This window comes from Asparagus officinalis, chromosome 7 (genome assembly GCF_001876935.1).
Source record: "Asparagus officinalis chromosome 7, Aspof.V1, whole genome shotgun sequence".
NCBI lineage: Eukaryota > Viridiplantae > Streptophyta > Magnoliopsida > Asparagales > Asparagaceae > Asparagus > Asparagus officinalis.
Genome location: NC_033800.1, coordinates 137,091,126 through 137,113,058, shown reverse-complemented (window position 1 = coordinate 137,113,058; position 21,933 = coordinate 137,091,126). Strand labels below are relative to the sequence as shown.

General features: G+C 36.1%; 2 protein-coding genes and 1 pseudogene across 3 annotated transcripts in view; 1 reads left to right on the top strand and 2 right to left on the bottom strand.

The window, feature by feature from the left end:
- Positions 1-1,122, top strand: part of LOC109849255 — a 13,516-nt pseudogene extending 12,394 nt beyond the window's left edge.
- LOC109849067 (microfibrillar-associated protein 1-like) lies at positions 1,862-4,220 on the bottom strand. Of its 2 annotated transcripts, none has more exons than XM_020418851.1 (3): positions 4,151-4,220; positions 2,615-3,896; positions 1,862-2,182 (listed from the first exon to the last, which is right to left on the bottom strand). In XM_020418851.1, exons 2-3 carry the CDS (start codon positions 3,799-3,801, stop codon positions 2,068-2,070), a joined length of 1,302 nt encoding a protein of 433 aa, XP_020274440.1. In that variant the 5' UTR covers positions 3,802-3,896; positions 4,151-4,220; the 3' UTR covers positions 1,862-2,067. The 2 variants fall into 2 exon arrangements, with proteins under 2 accessions (XP_020274440.1, XP_020274441.1); XM_020418852.1 differs by having other exon boundaries at positions 2,615-3,880; positions 4,151-4,219.
- The window catches only part of LOC109848338 (probable polyribonucleotide nucleotidyltransferase 1, chloroplastic), a 19,793-nt gene continuing 3,212 nt past the window's right edge, over positions 5,353-21,933 (bottom strand). Inside the window, exons 8-25 of the mRNA XM_020417785.1 lie at positions 21,415-21,471; positions 18,146-18,259; positions 14,456-14,719; positions 13,736-13,810; positions 11,605-11,718; positions 9,540-9,632; positions 8,844-9,022; positions 8,543-8,726; positions 8,353-8,400; positions 8,100-8,172; positions 7,900-7,973; positions 7,694-7,801; positions 7,534-7,628; positions 7,184-7,247; positions 6,958-7,011; positions 6,820-6,861; positions 5,827-6,233; positions 5,353-5,732 (exon numbers count right to left, since the gene is read on the bottom strand). Of these exons, the coding sequence (XP_020273374.1) occupies positions 5,943-6,233; positions 6,820-6,861; positions 6,958-7,011; positions 7,184-7,247; positions 7,534-7,628; positions 7,694-7,801; positions 7,900-7,973; positions 8,100-8,172; positions 8,353-8,400; positions 8,543-8,726; positions 8,844-9,022; positions 9,540-9,632; positions 11,605-11,718; positions 13,736-13,810; positions 14,456-14,719; positions 18,146-18,259; positions 21,415-21,471 (1,929 nt within the window). The 3' untranslated portion in view covers positions 5,353-5,732; positions 5,827-5,942. The remainder of the gene's footprint in view (positions 5,733-5,826; positions 6,234-6,819; positions 6,862-6,957; positions 7,012-7,183; positions 7,248-7,533; positions 7,629-7,693; positions 7,802-7,899; positions 7,974-8,099; positions 8,173-8,352; positions 8,401-8,542; positions 8,727-8,843; positions 9,023-9,539; positions 9,633-11,604; positions 11,719-13,735; positions 13,811-14,455; positions 14,720-18,145; positions 18,260-21,414; positions 21,472-21,933) is intronic.

Sequence of the window (21,933 nt, the reverse complement as noted above, 5' to 3'; positions counted from 1 at the left end):
ATACACAAAACGAAAAAAAAGAAAAAATCTTCAAATTTTGGTCAAATAATCGTTAGTTTTGGATCTAATAATTTATTTTCAATGTAATAAGCATAATTTGGTAATATGGGGAGCATAATTGTCATTAGTCTATAATATTAGGTTTTACATTGAAATTAATTATGTAGAAATTAGAAGAGGGAAATATAAGTGTCACTTTGAGACCCTATTTAGGGGGATTTTGTGTCAACCATACAAACCATAGGAGTTCTGCAGTTCATCCTATATTTTAGGTTGCATTAAAATGCCCATAGTTAGTACCAAGGGATTTTACATGCATGTAATATTGAATTCCAAATTATTATATTTGATGTCTCATGGCTATTTGATTATAACAAAAAAATTGCAGTGAAAAGATGATTCTAATCCTGGAAGGGGAACTCAATTTTCATGCACCTACATCTCAAAAAAAGAAAAAGAAAACCGACTCCTAGGTTAAAATGTAACGGCCTTAATACCCCTACACCCCCCCACCCCCAAAAAAAAAAAAAAACATCTATATCCCCTAGTTGCACAAATCATAACTTTGCCCCATAAATCCTGAAATTACAAGATTGTGTGATTCGTGCATCGTTCATTTATGCTATTTGATTATGTTATAGTGGTTTCAATATCATCAGATTCTCCTTATCTAATATTGTGATCTTTGTTTCTCAGCGTTGGAACTTGGATACGAGTTTTATTATGGCTACTAGTTGGTGTTTTGGTATATCTGTTCTACGCTCGAAGACACAGCTCCTTGACCGATGTAGTATACGTGCCAGTGGCCTACGCAGATGAGATCTATAGAACTTCTGCAAAATGTCTGGCATAAAACAGCAGCATTCATCTGTTATGTACAATCAATTGTTGTATCATTGTAATTCTCTTTCTATCATGGTTCCCGATAGAAAATTGATTGGTCCATGTTTGTTTATAGAGTATATATGCAATATAGAGCATGCTTCCTTTGTCTAAGCAAAAGGCAAATAGCTTGAAGTAATGTCAGCAAATGCAGAAATCTATTGTTCACACAGTGGAATTATTTGACGAATTTGATTGTTATACCCAATGGAAGCAGGCCCGTTCTTTTGCCTCACTTTTGAACATCTCTCCCTAAATCTTATGATCTTCTCTATGCAATGGTCATAAATAAGCAGATTGAAGGCGTTTACATGATTTGCATGATATTTTAAATCTAGCGCTCGGCGCCAAGATTCACACACGATGAATAGATTTTCATGATTTGCTAAATCACTTACAAACAAATATTATTTGTAATCTCACATCAATAAAAGCAGTTCTAACTGAATCTATACCAGTCCATAAAACTTGCCCAACTATAAAAATATCTATTGAGAACCCACCATAAATATCGCAGCGACGTCCCTGAAGCAAAAACCTGAACAGATGACAGGTAAATAACTAAAGATCACACTGCTTGCTTATAGACACGTGATAAGTAAAACCATAACTACATCTAACCAAAGAGTAAGTGAGCAGAAATTATCAAAAAGAAGAAAGAAATCTGATGAAAAATTTGGAAGGTCGATGTCTTCTCGGCTAACTGGGACACCAAACAAAAAAAGATGCCGATGGTTGATACACCACCCCAAAACGAAAACGGGTGGTGAATATACAATTGCAGATCAAACATTAATGTTTGCTTTTACATGACATAGATGTTAAGGTGGGCTGAAATTAATATCCCAGTTTTCTGCTATAGTTAAGAGATTTAGGAATCAGTTTGCCTTGATTTATTCAAAATCAACTAGAATGCGGCATTTGCATGTATTCAGCACCCCAGAATCAAGTATATGTATAAAATCCTATACTCCAAGGCTATCACAACACAAAACTTATGTTAAACATTCTGATGAGAAAATGACAGGAGTTACTACAGATAGCCAATATATTACTCAAAGAGTGACGTGTGCTGTATACAGCGAACTGTATTAATCAGGATCGACATGAAGTACATCAGGAAGCCGAGCTCCCTTTCAGTCTTTTTTGAACAGAGAAAAAATTGCACGATAGTGATGAAAATAACTAACTGGTCCCCCAGTCCTTCAATTTCTTGCTACCTTTGGGTTTCTCTATTGGCGTGTTCATCCCAGCCATCTTTGCATTGTACTTTGCTCGAAGAGGGCCATTAACAGTCCACCTACAATAACAAGTAAAAAGAAATATAATGAGCAATTTACAAACAATTATCATTTCTAAGAAGTGACAAAGTTCTTCTACATTCTAAGACTTTTCCTAAATTTCTATATCACAAAAGTGTAAAAATCTGGCTTGACTACCTAATACATAGCATGCCGTGAATAAGTTAGAAAATCAATATCCCCCATATGACTTCTTGCTTAAGTCTTATCTTTACAGCATAAGGGTAAATTTCACAAAATCTCCAAAAAAAAGTATCGCGGATTTTCGTGGGGAAAGGGTTACTTGGAGTAGTGAGGAAGTTCAACAGAGTTTTGGAGGGCTTAGTGAAATTTACCCTAGATAAAAATATTCTTCGAGAACATAAGAATAATGGTTTGAAGAATCTACATCAAATAAATAGATAGATGGCATTAGATGAATGAGAACTTACGGGGTGTTCCAATCAGTTGTATCCTCATTAACAAGATGAGTCCATTTGGTTCTCCCACTACGCCCAAAGTGCTTGACTTGCATAACCTTAGGCAAAATGCTCTTATCCATCTTATCTTCACCCGTTGGAGCTGAGAAATCTCGGTGGAATATCTCATCAGTACCAACTGTAGCAGCATGATCATCAACTTCCGACTGAAAGAATGCACCCTTATGATAATATTTCTGCATAAACCTCCATTTTTGCTTCGTTGGGGGCAACGGTTTAGGGTTTTTCCTCTCCCACTCTCTCCTCTCCTCCTCTGTCATGTTCCTCACCTTCTCAATCTCTTCCTTCTCCTTCAATCGAGCTTCTCTATCCTCTCTATCCCTTTTAATCCTTGCAATCTCTCGGGCTTTCCATGCTTCATACTCCTCAGCTTCATTCAACTCATCATCGGTCTCCACATCCTCAATGTTTGCCTCCGCTTCCAAATTCTTCTGCACTTCTTCATCTTCCCTAATTTTCTCTACCACAATCTTCTTGGTTTCAACCTTTCTCTCGTCCAACCTCTTCTTCACTAACTCCTCTAACCTTCTCTCCTCAGCTTCAAGCCTCTCTCGCTCAGCGATAGTATCTCGCTGAGCCTTTGGAATAAACACGGGCTTCACCATCGCAATACCCGTCTGCTCCTCCTCAGAATCCGTCTCATACTCCGACTCCTCTTCTTCCTCCTCCTCCTCTTCTTCCTCTTCATCTATCGGCTGAAGAGCCGCTTCTTCTTGCTCTCTCAAAAGCAATTTCTCTCGAATCCTCCTCCTCCTCTCCTCAATTGCGTCCTCATCATCCTCCTCAAAATCCAACCTTTCCTGCCTTTTAGTCTCCTCTTCAATCGTCGTCACAATCTCCGCCTGTCGAATTCTCCGGTGATCTGCCCTAATTTCTTCTTTGTTCTCAGATTTGTTCTCAGCAAGTCGCCGGAGCCTCCGGTCATCGCTCCGGGCGATGTTGGCGTCTTCGTGGGAGGGGAAAGCTTGCTCGAGGGCCGCAGCCCTCGAGAGTTTGATGTCGAGGTCCTCATCAGCATCATCAGCCCATTCGGGGGCTTTCCCAGGCCAGTATCTCTTGACCTTGGTTTGCCCTATTTTGCCCCGGAGCTTGTCTCGGACTGCGATTGCAGCTTCGCTGACCCCGGCGGTGACTGACATGGTTGTGAAATTGACGAAACCCTAACCGTAATTACTCAAATCTCTCGTTTCCTCGAGTTCTCATAAAATTTATTCTCACCTAAATCCAGAAAGGTCTATAATAGGATTAGCATTCAGCAAAAAGGAATCTTTTCGAGTGAAAATCAGGAATCTCTGTAGATTTTTCGTTTGTATAGTTTCGCGAATTTAAAGAAAAACCCTAACGAGGTTGAAAACAAGACGCAAGTTATATGACAATCGAATCAAAGAAGAAAGGAAATTAGCCCTAGAATCAACAAATGAGCTGAAGAAAAATATCGCAGAAAAAATCAATCAAGAGAAGGAAAAGAAAAAGAAAAAAAAAACTTACAGAAGGAAAATTTCGCCCTTTCCGGCGAGCGAGAGAGAGAGAGATGAGCGAGAGAGACATGGGAATTAATTGGTTTACTTTGGGCCCATTTAACTTTCTCTTAAAGCCCAGGCCTGTCTTACTGTGAAATGACCAAATTTTCTAGGAAAAGGAAAAACCTATAAAACGCAATTCGTGTAATTTCTCATTGCCTTTTTTAGTAAAATAATTTCTTTTTCTTGAAAAAGGAAAAGAGTTAAAAAAAAACAGAATTATCCAAAATATCTAATCAAGGAAAAGTTGAAAATATACTGAACCAAATGCATCCAAGTCGGATAATAAAAAAAATTATAGACTGGTCATGAAGTTCTTTCGTTTTGGTGCTGTACGTAATACAGATCGGATGAGCTCATTACCTGAAACATTGCTTCTTGAGGTACCATATCAAAAACATTAAAAAAAAAGTTATCAGCTCATTTTAATAACTGAACATCAAACAGTGAAAGTAAATAAGTCTAATGATTTCGTCTGATTCAGCACTAATTTTATAGCTTATGTTTTTCTTTTTTTTTCTTTTTCTCTTTTATTTTATATTATTCTATGTTATTTTTGTCAGTTATGTGGTCTCTTATAAGCCTACATATTCGACGGGCAGAGGGAAAAGAGACCTGTTTATTTTGGAGAAAGAAAAGAACGTAATGTCGATGGATTCCCTCTTCTTTTCTTTTTTCTTTTTAAGAAAAAGAATGGAAGAAGAATACTTTTTATCTTTTATTCTGTGAAATTTCCAACATAAGTTAATTAGAGCGATATAATTTAGTATCTACCAACGTAGGGATTTCAAAGACAATTTTGGAATATCAACAATTTGAAGAGGATGACATTTAAAATCGAACAGATGCAATCCAAGCTCTGCTGGACAATTAGGCTTATTGTTATCAACCTGCACAGACGGGCGACAAGAGGGGAAATAAAATAAAAGAAACACTAGAGGCACACCCTTGGACACAATCCCAACCACACCCCCTCACCTGCTACAGTGCAGGGGGCCCTCACAAAAAAATCCCATGTGAAGCCCCTTGCACTGTAGCAAGTGAGGGGGTGTGACTGGGATTGTGTCCAATGGTGTGCCTCTAGTGCCACTCATAAAATAATCAAAAATAGCAAGGATCCCACGAGTAAAATAAAGCTGATGATCATGTCAAACCAAGTGAAGATGAAAAAAACCAATCAAATCGTGATGTTTCTCTCAATTAGCAAAACATAGAACGTAGAACTATACAACCAAAATATTAGTAACTCAAAATTTTGCCCACATCATCATTCTTTGACTGGGATTTGCCAAGGGATAAATATTTTGTATTCAAGAACTACGTTAAACAAAAGCATCTCTCCATATAACTATCCAAGAAAAGAATTTCTCAAGGGGAAAAAAAGCTGTCCAAGAAATAATACACATCGACGGTTATTAAAGCTCTGGCTGCTTTGTATTGAAAGAATATCACGGGACCTGTGCCAACGGGAAACACTGCATATCCGCCACAAAAGGGCAGTCATGCAACCGATAAAAGTCAGACCTTCATTAGAATCTTTAGTTATTGTTCTGCATCGAAAACTCAGAATTCAGTGCGATATATTGACTGATGAAGGGAATAATAATGTAAGTGATGCAAGATGAGAGGAAAAGCTTGCGCTACCTGGCATTTCCTTTAGATTGAAAACAATTGGCTGCTCTTCCATTTCTAGAGTTTCAGAACTAAATCTAGATTTAGTCCCCCAATCTCAATTGAAATTAACTCCATTTTGTAAACAACTAATCTTTGGAAGCAACTTCTTTATTTCCACTCTTTTTCTGTTTGTCCTTGTTAGCATGTGGACCATCTCTAGCAGAGCTCACTGGTCTTCTAACAACCTTCTCCAGATTTTTGTCGGTCACTACGACCTTTCTCAGAGGAATTCTGTCTGGTATGGCATTTACAGAGGCGGAACCATCTTTTGGAGGTATATTTTCTTTTGAAGAGCTACTTGTTTGTAGTTTGGCATTCTCATCAGCATCAGGTAATAATGCGCGATGGCTTAACCGTAGCTGGCCCTTTTCATTTACCTGGATTATATGCTCCATAAGTCAGAAAAGTGGAAAGCTACACCGATAGCCTCTCCTCACGTTACTTTCCTTAATCAGCTCTTATAAATTGGCTACTAGATGATATACAGCTAAGAACAATACCAATCATAAATGCAATAATTTGTGAACAAAACCAGTTAGCTAAATATTAAGTACACTTGAATTTCTTCTACTACGGGTAAACACAACATTTAACCTATACAACATTTATTATGAGAATGCAAAACATGAAATCTTATAACCTGCTCCAACTTGCAATCATGCTATCGTTCGTAGAATGTGCCCCAAAAGAACTTTGGGAGCATGAATATAGGCTGCAGTATTCTGTATATGTAAAATAAAAATCTATTTGTGACAGTATGGCCCCAGCAAATAAATCTTATAACAGACAGAAGTGCATTACTATGGTGACATATGCCCCATTAAAGGTGTTCTTAGCTATATAACTCAATGCCAAACACTGACGAAAAGCTTGCAGATCCAAGTAAAAATGCATTTCAGGTATCTAGTTATTATAATTTATATGCTACTGAGCAACCTCAGTTGATCTGCACAAGGCACTGACCTCAATAAGCTTTACATCTAGACGATCACCAACTTTGAAGGCCTGCAAGAGATGTGTGAGAACAGGTGAGTTTGTGAAACAATTAAGATTTTTTTACAGGGATAATAATCAAGCTGAGAAAGGACAGTTTGAGTTTACATCTTCAGCCTTGGCCAACCAATTTGAACTCAGCTCACTAATATGACAGAGACCCTGTTGAAAAAGTAATATTATGATGTCTTATATATATTCTTCATTTTTAAGAGAAAAGTCTGAAATGTTATGGACATGCATGAATTTTAGATGCATCTATACTTTTTGTAGCCACACTAAAACACGTTGGTGAATTCAATCAGCTCTTAGGCCATGGTATGGAAAGATGTACCTCACGGCCAGGTGCGATCTCAACAAAAACTCCATAAGGTGCAATTGATTTAATCTCACAATTCCTGAAAAGAGACAGAAGAAATGATAGGTAGTCAGCCAAATCAATCAGAGTACTAGGCTAATTAGCAATTCGGATCGCCCCCCCCCCCCCCCCCCAACAAAAAAAAGGCACACACACAGACACCCACATGCACACCAAAGCCCATAATCTGAACAAAGAGAAAGAGAGCGAAAGAAGAAAGGTGGTGGACCTTGAGCTTTTTGAAAAGTAATTATCTCATTCATACAATCAATGTAGCATTCAAAAAAATTGCACAATGAAGGGACAGCTCAGCATATAAATCAGACCTGTAAATATCACCAATGGTTGGAACCATCGTCAGATTGGCTATAATTGCCTTTGACTTCTCTAAGCTTGACAAATCCTTTGCCGTGATTTTTACCTGCAAAATTAAGTAAAAGGGGGTTAAAATTAGTACAAAATACAAGTTTCAAGATAAAAACTTACTATTCCATTGTCTTGAGTATCAATCGCTTCAACTCCAGTCTCTTCAATGATACTTTTCACCTTCTTTCCACCAGATCCAATAATAGCATTCACTTTTTCTGGTCTCACCTGAAACATCATTAAAGAGTGGGGTGTCACTGCAATAAAATCAAAACTTGTGCAACTCTCAGATTAAGCTACCATGCTCAACAGATGAGATGTCAAACCTTCATAACATGAATCAACGGAGCATATTTGGATAGTTTTCTAGATGGAGAAGGAGAACACTTCAGCATTTCAGCTGAGAAAGAAGAAAAAACTTAGTACTTAATTCGGGCAGTAGTATGTGTGTGATGATATTGTTACAAGTGTAACAGCTATCTGGAACGATCAGCAACATAGCATGCAGCATGGAAATTAAGCTTACAAAGAACATGTTTTCGCCCATCTCTAGCTTGCATAAGTGCTTGTTCCATTACAGGTAATGTGATTCCTGCAATCTGGCAGCCACAGGAACATTCTCAGTAATCAAAGGATATAATATAAAAAATAACTTAGAAAGACTGCTACAGGCACGCATACAAGGCAAAACTCAGTCAATCTGGGGGAAATCATTATGAAGTAGTAGAACTATAGCATCCACAAACTTCAGTAGCTGTTGAAAGGAGATGGAATATAACCTTTATATCCATTTGGAAAGCAGTGATACCATTCTCATCACCAGCAACCTACAAAATGACTAGCTTTTATTTCTCAGAAGGCAATTCCCAAGATGCGCTGACATTGTTAGCTTAACCAATAGTTTTTAGTTGTTGTCTAACTAAAATTACATCATAAAGAGTAGAATAAAACACGAAAAAGAACCTAAACCTTAAAATCCATATCTCCAGATGCATCTTCCGAGCCACTAATATCAGAGAGAATGAGTGGGCTTCCATCTCCCCCAAATTCTTTGGTGTCTAGAACCATACCCATGGCAATCCCAGCAACAGAGCGCTTAACTGGAACACCAGCATCTAAAAGTGCCAAGCAGCCTCCACAAACAGATGCCATACTGACAAATAATTTAAATGAAATAACTTTCTAGATAATGAGAGTCTAGTCCAACATCCGGAGAAACATTCATGATTACGGACTATAAACAAAATCCTAAAATGACATGAGAAATCACCTGGAGGATCCATTACTTTCAGTAATGGTACTCTCGACACGGATAGTGTAAGGGAAGTTTTCTTCTGAAGGTAAAATAGGTTCTAATGCTCTTTCAGCAAGCATTCCATGACCTATCTCTCTTCTACTGGGTGCTCCTATACGCCCAACTTCACCAACACAAGATGGTGGAAATGAGTACTGCAGAAGATAAAAAATATATATATAGTTTCTGTTAAATAAAATAGGAAAGGATACATAACTACATGCTACATAGCAGTGTTACGCCATCATAAAATCAGTAGCAGAATATCCTTAAACTAACACGAATTTTTACAATTGATAGAGAATCAGAAATATTAAGCATCTTTTTCTGCTGGCCAAAATAACGCAACTTGATAAGTACCTATCAAGAAACATTCTCTCTCAAGAAAAGCATTTCAAACTTATTACATCTTCATCATATAGTGAGTAGAGATAAGAAGAGAAGGAAAACAAAAATGATTGAAAAATGGAAGAAATGTGTCTACTTAACCTATAGTGAGAATAACTCTCAATGATATAAAAAACATAAAAAAAGTATGTTCCCACTTCTTAAGATAAAGCCAGATCAAACACATGTTTTCAAAGATTTGAATAATGCTGGAAAAAAATTCGAGTTTGATAGTTGCTTTTGTCAGTCTTAAAAGAGTTATCTCGTGACTTAATAAAGACAAACCTGAAGATAAAATCTCTTTAACTCATCTGTATCCACAAGGTTGTCTATTCTTTGTGCCATTTGTCTATCTCCAAGAGTAACCACAGCCAGTGACTGCAAGAGAAAGTAATATTAATTTGTCCATCTCCAAGAATAACCACAGCCAGTGACTACAAGAGAAAGTAATATTAACGTCAAAAATAAAAGAAAATATCCATAACAGGTTGTATGTATACTTTTCTTGAATCTTGATTCTTAATGATTACCATGTTACATTTCTACTACGAACAACAGTTTCGCCTTATTATTCATCAGCTATTATTAGGTTGACCAAGAAGCGATTAAATTAGTAGCATATATGAAGAGGACTATTCCAGTAATACCAAAAAGCATTCGAATAGTAAACTGAAGAAAGTAAAATAGTGAATCTTTACATGATCATATTATAGAGCTAAAAAACATATATGAGGAAGATAAACTTGCTGAAAAAAAATCTATTGGATTGATATTCACAAAATTCATTGATGATAACGTACTAAGAAATTGTGGTGCTCAAAGAAACATGTAAGTTCTTTGCGCATTCAGAAATTTCAATTAGTTTCTCAGATTTAAGCGACAATGGGAAAAAGTGTGAAATAGCACATCATCTTACTCCAAGCGTAAGAGGTAAACAAATATCAGTCAACTCACTGCCTACTAGAGTGCACTCAAGGTTTTTTTGTAGACATCGAATCAGAATGTATTCAAAACTTATGGTTATTACTTCATGTGTAGAATACATGGATGGAGTACATTCAAGATTCATTTTAGAATATAAACATGGAAGGAAGGAAAAGATATTGCTAATAAATAAATGCTTCATAGGAGAAAACAATTTCTGCAATTATTTATTTGTTTAAGTTTTGTTTATTTATATGTGAATAAGTACCCCAACTTGGTCTAGAACAGGATTCAAAACCTGTACAACCCCAATCCCTTTAACACATGTTCCACCCTCCACTGAGTACATTTCTACTAACACAACTATGAAGTAAAAACCTCAGATGAAGTACAAAAAATGCTGACAACTACTACTTTAACATGGATAAATTAGAAAATATGGATTTTATATGGCCAACAAGTCTAATCTGATGAAGTTCCATTCTATTTGTGAAGGAACTGATGGCTCGCTTGAGTCATTGAACCAATCTATTATATCAATTGTCCTATACCAAAAAAGAAGTGTACTAAATAGAGGGAAATCAAATTACTATTTTGTTGAATGTCCCAGACTAAGAGAGTATGTATTGGCTGTTAAAATAAATGCCAACCAATTATCCATCATCATAGTTACTTTTCCTTCAAATCTTCACTTATCTCTGTTGTCAAATATAGGTCTGCACCCTCACCTGCTCTTAGAAATAGAAAAGAATGATCATGAATATCCAAGAGAAGCCTCTAGCCTTTCAATTGCCTTTCAAGTTTCATTTTGTCCGGAAAAAACGCAAATTGATGCAATATAACATGAGAGGCAATTCCTCCATTGTTTAATGTGGAAAAGGTCCCTCCCTGAGAGAAATTTAATGTCCGTGCATCTTATATTTTCGCTAGGAAAGAAAAGAAGGTATCGTCTGAAAACATATATAATCTGGCACTGTTAAATAACATACAACCACAAATTAAGATAGTGATATGCTGTGCTATGTGATTTGAGAAATTTCAAATATTAACCCGCAGAGTGCACGACATCATTGGATGGACTTTGAAGGATTATCAATTATAAGCAATTTTACCGCTTTTATAGCACTTCCTCCATGGCTCAAATCTATTGAGTCCAAGTCATAAATGAGCAACCTTATTATCGTACCAAGACTCGTCCTTGAATAGATAATATCAATATTATGTACAAAGTTATCAAAACAAGGTTAATCTTAGCCCCAGATATTTGAGGTATAAAAAGAATTTTCTCATTATAATGATGAAGTATATGAATGACTGAAGCACCACAAACTGAAGCTTAAATCTAGAATGAATTAAATAAAAAGAAAGAAAGAATATTAACTCCTTACTATGATCTAATACTCACACTGAGAAGAGATTACCTTACCTGCGTTTCTCCACGAGTGAAAAGCACACTTCCATGGGCTCTAGGAAGCAGTCCACACTTTGAGTTGATTGGACGAATCTCGAAAGGATTCCGACCATCACTACGCTTACCACCCTACAACAAAGAAAAAGAAAATATTGTGAATCATGGGCAGAGCATAAACTTATAGCCTCTAACTATCTTCCAGTTGCATTTTTCTTCCTATTAATATAAGCCACTATCATATTCTTGTTTCGAACTGAACTAGTGAGAGTTAAAGGAACAAATCAACTCTTGTCAAATCTTATACATTACAAGAACATCAAATATTTTTTTCTAAACAAATGAGAAAAAAGACAAAACAGGAAACAAATTTACATTAAAATGCGGCTAAATTGAGTAGAGTTGGTGAAAATAACTGCAGAGGAAAAAAAATACAAAAGCATAGTTTTACAACTTATGGGCTATACAAGGTTCAAGCAATAGATGCCAAACTGGCTAATTCGTGGTGGTTAGTTGCACCCACGTGATTAGTAATATCAGGAAAACTGATGGGTCAACCAATCACGTGGACCATATATCTTCTAACGCACATAAGTAGGACTAAGCATATTCAGTCTACCAATATAATCAACCAAACAACCCAACCCTAGGCATTTGGTTCAGTTTAATATTTAATCATTATGGTTCAGGTTGAAATAATTTCAACCCAAAAGACCGGACTGACCAAACCAATCATGTACTTAAGTTCTCTACTTTTCTAATATGCCTCGTATGTATCTTGAGAGGGACAGATCCAACTTCTAGGAATCATTCCTCATCCACAATCTCTCACCTTTCACTTCTCAGAAAGAGAACCCAAGATCCCCGAATTTGAACCGACTTCTCACTGGTAACCCTCTACCTCTCCGGATCTCCCCCTCTCTTTCTGAATTTTCAGTTCTCTCTGCTGGTTCCTAAATCCATGACTTCAACTCTCTTTATCCACACCCAATTTCACTTATCCCTCCCCCTTAAGATGCCTGTTCAGTGATAACCAATAACCAATCCCAAGTACTCTAGCACCAACCAGTTTAGCTGTTAAAGAACGCAGGCACTACCAATCCCAAATCTTCATTTTACTCGAACACAATGAACCATGTTCCCCATTATGTTGATTTATATTGCACTCATTATGTGTATTCCTGTCCCAGAATATCAAAGATGTCTTCTTTAGAGGGTTTTGTTGAAAGGCAAACAGAAAACAATAGACTTAGGCAAGCTCTCAATAAAAAAAAAATGTATGAAACTTTTCCTCTTTCAGGAAAGAATCTTGAGAATGTTTACCTGATGAATATTAATTTCGATACATCCGTTTGCAAAAGCAAGCAAACTGACCAATTACATAGACCACAATATTCTGCGTAGAGTTTTCAAGTAGTTCACTTGAAGCTTACACCATATACAGAACTTTAATCTAGTTTACAAGCACCACCATTAATCTTCTACTAATTACCCTTCTTCTACCCAGACCTCCACCTTCTTCACCTACCCATCACCACCTTTCTCTTTCAATGTCATTATTGGACCTAATTCCCATCTCAATCAATAATGGAGAAGGTGTAGGGGGTGATGCGTACAAGTAAGAGGCAGTGGTGGGATGGAAAAGGAAGGGAAAGAATACGGCTAGAGTCCAGGGCTTAGTTGAAGATTTAGGTGGAAGTGGTGGAGGTTACTTAGAATTAAAATTTTAATTAGTATTTTCCTGTTAGAATGAGTCAATATGACATTTAGATCTTGAGTAAGAGCTAACATTTAAATGATGTCAGGTTCAGTTCAAGTTATTTGGATGTCACATAATTTAGATGGAAAATTTTAACCTTGTCTGGATGGCAAAAATTATAGTAAAATTGCAGAATCCCCCATAGTAGGGCGTTATTTGCAATAACCCCAAATACAGCAGCAAAATACTTCTGTTAAGTACTCCATTGTGAACAAGGTAATCATAGTTTTCACACGGTTTAAGCTGTTTTCATGTTGGCATCACCGGTGAAGGCAAATTGTGTAAAAGCCTATCATAAACATGCCAAAAACATACAGCTAGAAGGCAAGTCACTGGCATGAAAACTTTCAACCTGACATTTGTATATTATAAATGGAATATGGTGTGTACCTCTACTATGCGTTTGCGCAAGAATCTGGATGTTATTTCCTTGAAAACGAGTTTCACATCCACTTCAGAGAAAAGCTAGATGAAGAAAATGACGAGAAATGTCAATAAAACATTACATCATTTAAGAGAACAAAAGTCAATAACATGATAATGGCTGGGAGATCAACAAATATATATATGCATATTCTACATTTAATATGCATATGTTCTTGTGTTCTTGTGTATGTGAGACCATTTTTTTGAAGGCTAATACCAAATGAATATCAATGGTTAGTACAATATTTCTGTCAATAAAAGTTAGTATCAAACGTAGACACTCCTGATAGGAAGCAACCAAAGGTTCCCCCATTAAACAGGTCTCCATTTCTAAAATAATAAAAGGTAATATACAAGCAGGATTATATAGCGTCCCCTAGATGCTCACATTATAAAGAAGTCACAAGGTAACAGCATTCTTCAGCTAGTTGAGTTCATTTTGAGTGTACTTATTTTTTTAATGAAGTAAAGATTCTCCGCAGGGAACACTTAGAAGAATGTGGAAGGCTACCAAATACTGGTCTCAACACCACTCATGCGTATTTTTATCATAAGTGGTAGTAGGAAATAAGAAAGGTCTTCTTTTGCCATAGAGTTGTTGTGAGAGTTGTGGGTTATAATTTTATATTCTAACTATGATAATAATAAAGCATTATAATTTATAACCCAACTGATGGTCCTCACCAAGGGGACAGGTTTTCTTGCAACTGGCTTGATATGAACATCTCCTTCATCTACTTCACCATCAACGATTACTTCCTCATCCTCATCTTCATCATCACATATATCCACTAGGCCTTCAGCAGCTCCAGAAACTTGATCTTTTGAAACATACCCTTTTTCAGTAAGTATATTCAGTACTCTATCCTCTAATGCAGAAAGTGCTTTTCTTCGTGGTATTTTGCTTCTTATTTGTAGTGCCTTCACCAGTTCATCTGCTGAAATATCCTGTCAGAAATGAGAAATAATGTTTTATATCAGTGGTCATAAGAATAAATTTAATTAACAAATGAAAACTTATATAACCTGATAAAACAATAATCAGGTACAAGGAAGATTGCATGTGATAAACACCCACGGGATTAAAATAAACCAACTAGATCAAAGTAAGAGTTTTAATCCACACACCTAAGTTAACTAACTCCAGTTGGTATAGTGCAATCCAAACTCGAAAAGCCAACAACCTAGCATCCGCATGTGTGGTCACTGGTCATGTACAGGGTATTGATAAATATTTCATGCTAGCAACAAGTATAGCATGTCCAGTTGTTAATATAAGATCTGATGAATGGGGTAAAAAAGCACTAAACTTGGGGTACTAAACACAAGGCTGATACCCAGTCATGATGAAAAATTGAAGGGATAGCACAATTCAACAAAATAATTTATGTATTGAGGGTATGTAACATGGTAGTGGCTCGTGGATCTAATAACTTCTCATCGATGAAAATACTCCAATATGTCAGATAATCTCTGTAGGAGATAGCCAGTAAACCATTTTAAAAAAACAGCTTTCAAGCAGGGTTATTGTTTAATAACCCAACGAATATACCAGAACTCCAAAGTTGTGGTGAGGGTTATAGTTTTATAGTCTAACATTACCCCTATGGGTTGAGCAACCTTTTTATGGGCCAAAACCTAGACTCACTCAGTGGTACCAATTTTTTTAAAAATCTCTTTAAATTTGTGGTCGGTGAGATTTGAACCTGTGCTGCTCTAATAGCATCTTAAATAACTCAACCATTGCACCAAAATTCCGAAGTCTCAAGCAAGCGAGCGAGATTTAGAGTGAAGATGAAAACAATTCTCCCCTCACAAACAATGGAATGGACGTCCCTGAGGGAGTAAAGGTCTCAACGCCAAGATCGTCAACCTGGAGGGACCCCGCTTGTAAGCTCACCCGCAACTTCAAGCACCTTAACCTAGACTTCCAGATCCTCGACGACAGTCGGAAATGACAGTCACAAACTCAAGGTCAAGGCCTGGTTCAGATCGAGGACGGCGATGGTGGCAATCAGGACGACGATTAGTCACATGCAGAATCTCATCACTAGGGTTACGAAGGGGGTTATAGGTACAAGATGAGATTCGTGTATGCTCACTTTCCGATCAACGTGAGTATTGGCGGTTCAAATTCGAGTATTAAGATTAGGAATTTTCTTGGTAAGAAAAAGGTGAGGAAAGTGGACATGCTTGATGGTTTGACTATCCTTCGCTCTGAGAAGGTCAAGGATGACCTTGTTCTTGATGGCAATGATATTGAGCTCGTCTCACAATCTGTTGCTTTGATAAATCAGAAGTGCCAGGTCAAGAACAAAGACATTACAAAGTTCCTCAATGGTATTTATGTCAGTGAGAAGGGCACAATTGCGGAGCAATTATCACTAGGTTGTTTGAGTTCGATAATTTCAGATATTCAGGCTAGCTCCAAGCTGGAGGTTATGACCAGCAGCAAAATTTGGTCTGATACCATTTAAATGATGCAACCGATACACGATAGCGGTGAAGCATCGCATAGCGGTGAAGCATCGCTAAGACTATTTCGGGCTATTGCAATAAAATAGCGGTAAAAAGCGCAAAGTCAATAGCAGTCTAATTTAGAGATGTATAAACACTAAAAAAAGAAAAATTAAAGAAAAATCTAAAAAATTTAAAAATACATATTGGATGATTTAAAGAGACAATAGACATGTAACCATCACGTAATACCGAAGATGACTGGAGGAGTCAAAAAGTCGTCTTCGAGAAGAAGAGCTTAACAGTGACAGTACTGTCCTAAGAGGAGCTCACGGTGAAGGAGGTGAGAGAAAGTATCAAGGTAGGTGCCAGAGACTATGAGAGGTGGCGGGAGTATGCAGAAAATCACAGGAGACGGTGGAATGTAATGGTCAATGGTTGAGTTTAATTTTAAGAAAATAAGCCTCAAACCGCTTTTAAATAGCAATCAAAAAGTAAATTCCGAATGCAGTCGCTCACTATTTACCATTATGACACTATTGATCGTTTTTGCGAACAGACATATTCCGTAATATGTCACCGCTATTGCGATAGCGTAGCGGGCGATAGCGTCGAGGGAAGAGACCGCTAACGCTATTAGCGCTGTTATTGCGGGGCTATTTACCGCTATTTATAACAGTGCACCTGAACTCTAAAGTTGTGGTGAGGATTGACGGTTATATTTTTATAGTCTAATAGGGAATGTTAGACTATAAAAATATAAACCTCAACCCTCACCATAACTTTGGAGTTTTGGTGTAAAGGTTAAGGACTTTAAGATGGTATCAGAGCAATCCAAGTTCAAATCCCACCTATCACGAATTTAAAACAGATTTTCTATAATTGTCATCGTTGCTTGAGTTAGGTTTCGGCCCATGAAAAGGACACTCAACTTGTGGGGGCACGTTAGACTATAAAAAATAACCCTCAATCCTCACCACAACTTCGAGTTTTGATGTAGCGGTTAGGGAATTTAAGAGTTATAGTATACAATTAGCAAGACCATGAATTCAAATTGATGACATTACTTGTTTTGAGGGCTCAAGCATCCAGGTTTTCATTACAATCCAGGTTTTTGGCTCTTTTGTCAAATCTAAAGGATTGAGACTTTTTAAAATGTTATTCTTAGAATTTGAGTCAAATTGACAACCAAACAAGCTATTACTTTGGATTACTCAAGTTCAATGGAAAAAGAAAATATAATTTAGGGTTAGAATCCTCAGTAATAGGTCTATTCAAAAATCCCTAAATCTTAGCATTGCTTTTCTATGAAGAGATGACCAACATTTTCTGAACTAGACATCTATGCAATAATTCTTCATTTTTGAAAAAAGCAGATACAACTACTTTTGGTAATTTGACATACAACAGAAAATCTTGTAGTGCAACATTCAACTAGAAATTTCCTGTTGATGCTGATTTTGTGCAGAAAAACCAAGCTGTTTATCCAAATCTTTTGGATCAGATAAATTAATCAATTTTCTCAATTAACCTATTTAAGGGTCATTTAATGCTAAGCTAGATACATACTTTTGGGCATTACGGTTGTAAAAGAAAATAACATTTAGATACTGTCGAAGTAAATGGCGCCTAGAAGACATGATGTGTTTTTTCTTGCTTACTCTCTTGCTGAAGAAGCCTAACTTAAGAAGGGTTATCACTGGACAAGAAAACTCTTCGAAATTGTATCATAGAAATGTTTATTATATGTCCATACCAAAAGATTTTGGTATTATCTTCAAATCACATTTTGAGAAAGTGGCATTAAGTAGCAGTAATAAGGAACATCACTAAGAACTTTGTCAGAAAAAGAACAATAGCATCTTTTAATACTTTAAAACATTAAAACATAAAGAGAGGCATGACATGTTTTCATACTTCAACGTGCCTATATAGCTCAGCAGGAGGTAATTTGATTGCATCAGTCATTTTCTGCTTCCCGCACTTCTTGACTAAAGCCTCCACCTCTCTGCAAATTTCTCGTATTGCAGCCTAGCAAGGAGACAAACAGAAGATATATGAAATATCAATTGTCATGTAAAAGATCTAATTATATACACTGATTATATAGGACGAACCACCTGCCTCTAATACCAGAATATACAGAAAATGTAGATCTAAAAGATCAATAGAAAGCTTCATTGCAATAAAGCAATACTAGTGATTTCATACAAACTCTAATATGGCAGGACAGAACTCGTGCCTACTTACCTGCAATCTCAAAAAAACACCGTAAACACATACGGTAGTTTCTAAATAGAACATGACCAGTTTAACATAATATGACAAGATAAAGAAAATGTGGGAGGAAGAAAATACCATTCCTTATTACCCTCCAGACAGTGACACATGTATTGCTAAAAAAACTCAACATGATTCATCTTAGAAACAAAAGCAAGTTTAACTGATCCAGCTTCGATAAGATAGATTCATAGACTATGAAAATGTCAAAAATTAATGTCTCAGAATCATACACAAGGATGTTCGAAAAATACTAGACTATAAAACCTCTGCTTGCTTACACTTGGCTGCTTCATCCATGTATACATATCCTTTACAATATACTTCAGTCAGTGGCCGACCCAGGAGTATCGGTAAGGGGGTCCGAAAAAATTAATAAACATGAAAGCATATAATTTTTTTTTCATGGTTTGTCAGTATCTAAATCTCATTACACAACAAGATTTTCAAAATCAAGTTTCAGGTTGCCAACTTCACCAACTTGTACACCAAAGTATATAAAGCTCTTCCATTCAACCGCCTTATTAGCAATTTACTCGTCCCTTGAATTTCAGAAAAATCACAACAAGAGACCCAGACTACTCATCTAAAATAAAGTTGTAGCGATGTCATTATATAAATCTTAAAGTAACTAACACCACGTGTTAAAGTATCATATTACATAATTGAGCATTTCTTAGATGCCTTCTTAGCATCCAAAAATTATCTAAGATGATCATTGGTGAAGACTGCATGTTTATGTTCAGAAACACAGGGATATTTACTATATTTTCTAGCTTCACGCACCGTAAACTTCCTTTACAGAGGCAATTCCACATGCTTTGAATATGTACTCTAACATGTGCAATGGTTTCAACCAAAATGACTTTGCAGTTATATAACTTGACTAAAACTAAGAGATCACTGTAGCTATTGGTTTCAATTTCCTTCCCTACATTTGTTTTCCTTCAAGAAGTAAATAGCTGTAGTAGTTTCTAACCAAAAGAATAACAAAAGGCATGTCTTTGAAAAAATTAATTAAGATAATGTAAATAACGCCAAAGTCATGTAAACATGATCAACTTTAACTGACAATCATAAATAATTAAACTCTATGTTAGTAATATTTAAACATCTTCAAAACCATTGCAAATGAGATTTTAGACCTCCAATTTATGTTTAAAGTTTAAAAAACCTATCTTAAGAATTAGCCTTGCTCCTAAGACATCTTTTCAATTTTCTTCTTGTCCCAGCCAATGATCCTAACTCAAGTACCCGGTGTGCTGTACTTGTGTGGTAGTACAAGGCATACTATAGCTAAAAGCAAGGCTGACCCATAAAAGGCCACGAACTCTATTCAAATTTGATACTATACGCCCATCAACACAGCCGAACAGTTATCATCTCATCATGATAATTAAATAAAAAAGGAACAAGCAGCAACTGCCAAACATGTTGAAATTTATGTCAATAAATAAAAAAGACGCTGAAGAGTTGTAGTACGAATGTTTGTATCAAACTTTCGGACAGGCTACATGAATTTTTTCTTTCCATTCAGCTCTACTTAGGGTCACCGCTTGATTAAATAATAACTCTTACCTCATCTTTAACTGCTTTCATTCATGTTCATTTAGTTGTGTCCAGAGACATTGTTACTATTAAATATCATCCTATAATTGAAAACCAGCAACTTATTGGCCTCACATGCACTTCCTCAATTTATACTCTTCACTGATTTCTTATCAAATCTGTAAGACATATCCATCCATCTAGACATTATTTCAGTTACTCCTTTTTTCGTTGTATGATTTGAACTGCTCAACACTCTAGCCTATAAAGCCATAGTTGGTCTTATGTTGGAATAGAATTTTTTTTCCCCTTCAATTATAAGAGCACTGAACATCTATACAAACTCTGACAGTAAGAGCCCAAATATGTTTAATTGCTTTAATTCTACTAGTACACCCTCCTAATTTTCAATATCATCCTAATTAGAGAAAATGACATTGTCAGGTATGTTTTTACCCATCAAAATCATTGTTTTAAATATCCCCAATATAGCTAATATGTCCACCGATAAATCCTTTCAGAACGATATCATCCCACTATCCTTTATAGCTTATTGGCAATTTTAGGGCAATATATTCCTGACACGACCGATATATCAGTTGATATGTTGGCCGATATGTTATTTTATACTACTTGTCGCTAAACAATATAGTTCTGGAAATTTTCTTTAATGTTTTTTTAGCAAATTTCCAGCCCCAAGAAGTTTTTTTAGTAAATTCTAGTAGGCTCCTTTCTCTAAGTATGTTTCTATAATTGGCTAGTGATCCTATACATATATTATTTACATTTTTTTGGCTTAGATTTCATTGTGTTTGTATTCCATTTTGTGACATTATATTATGTATTGCACATCATTCGATATGTTACTTTGATATTTACCACATATCCCCGATATTTACCACATATCCGCAATACGGAATGCAATTTGGTCATCCGATATTTCCTTGATACCTGATATTTAAACCTTGATCAAAATGCATGTCAATTTCTTCTACAATTTTGCTCAAACTGAACATTATTTTTTTATTTTTATAGTTCAAAATATATTACATTTGATATCCTAAGATGTGTGCACTAATACAGTGTATAAGACAGTATGGAGCAGCCTTGTGTAACCTGCTTATACTTCGAGAACGAGCATAAATACAACGATGGTCCTAGGGATTGTAAAGTGGTTTAGGTATGTGTCTCTGTGTACAAGTCATGCTAACATGTACGTCGTTCATGTGAAAGCCCAAGATAAGACATCCTTAAATAATCATAAATATATAAAGAAAACTGCTAGTTTAGCAGCAAAACAGAAAAGAATAGTACTAATTTGATCGAAACAAGAACTGATAAGAAATAAATGAAGTTACCTGGCCAGCTTCTACGGCCTGAATCAACTTCTGCTCTGGAAGAAAATTACAGTAGCCCTACAAGGAAAAAGAGTTATGCATAAGCTTTTAAACTGTGTTATGGCATATGTGTTTGTGCATCTGTATGAGATAGACTACAGAATTTGTTAATCTCAATTTTGTGACAATATATATAGGTAATAATCAAATTTCATGAACTTCGTGTGCAAGACTAGAGACCAAATCCCTGAACAAAGATCTATTTGCAGACGAACATGGTAGAGAAATAAATAAAAATTAGTGAGATCATTATTTATAAAACATTTCAAGTAAATCAGGATTGTATGTTTTGGGAGCTCTTATTAATTTAATAGCGCACCCAAGAGTTTGCAAAAACAAATTAGTGATCATCTTTAATCCAAAACTTCTATTGTCTAATAGATTGACAGCTAGATAATAAATAATAAAACATCCTACACTAAGGTCTTGCCTCAAAGCTGTACAGATCAAAATCGACCATGTGCGACATTCTAGTGGATA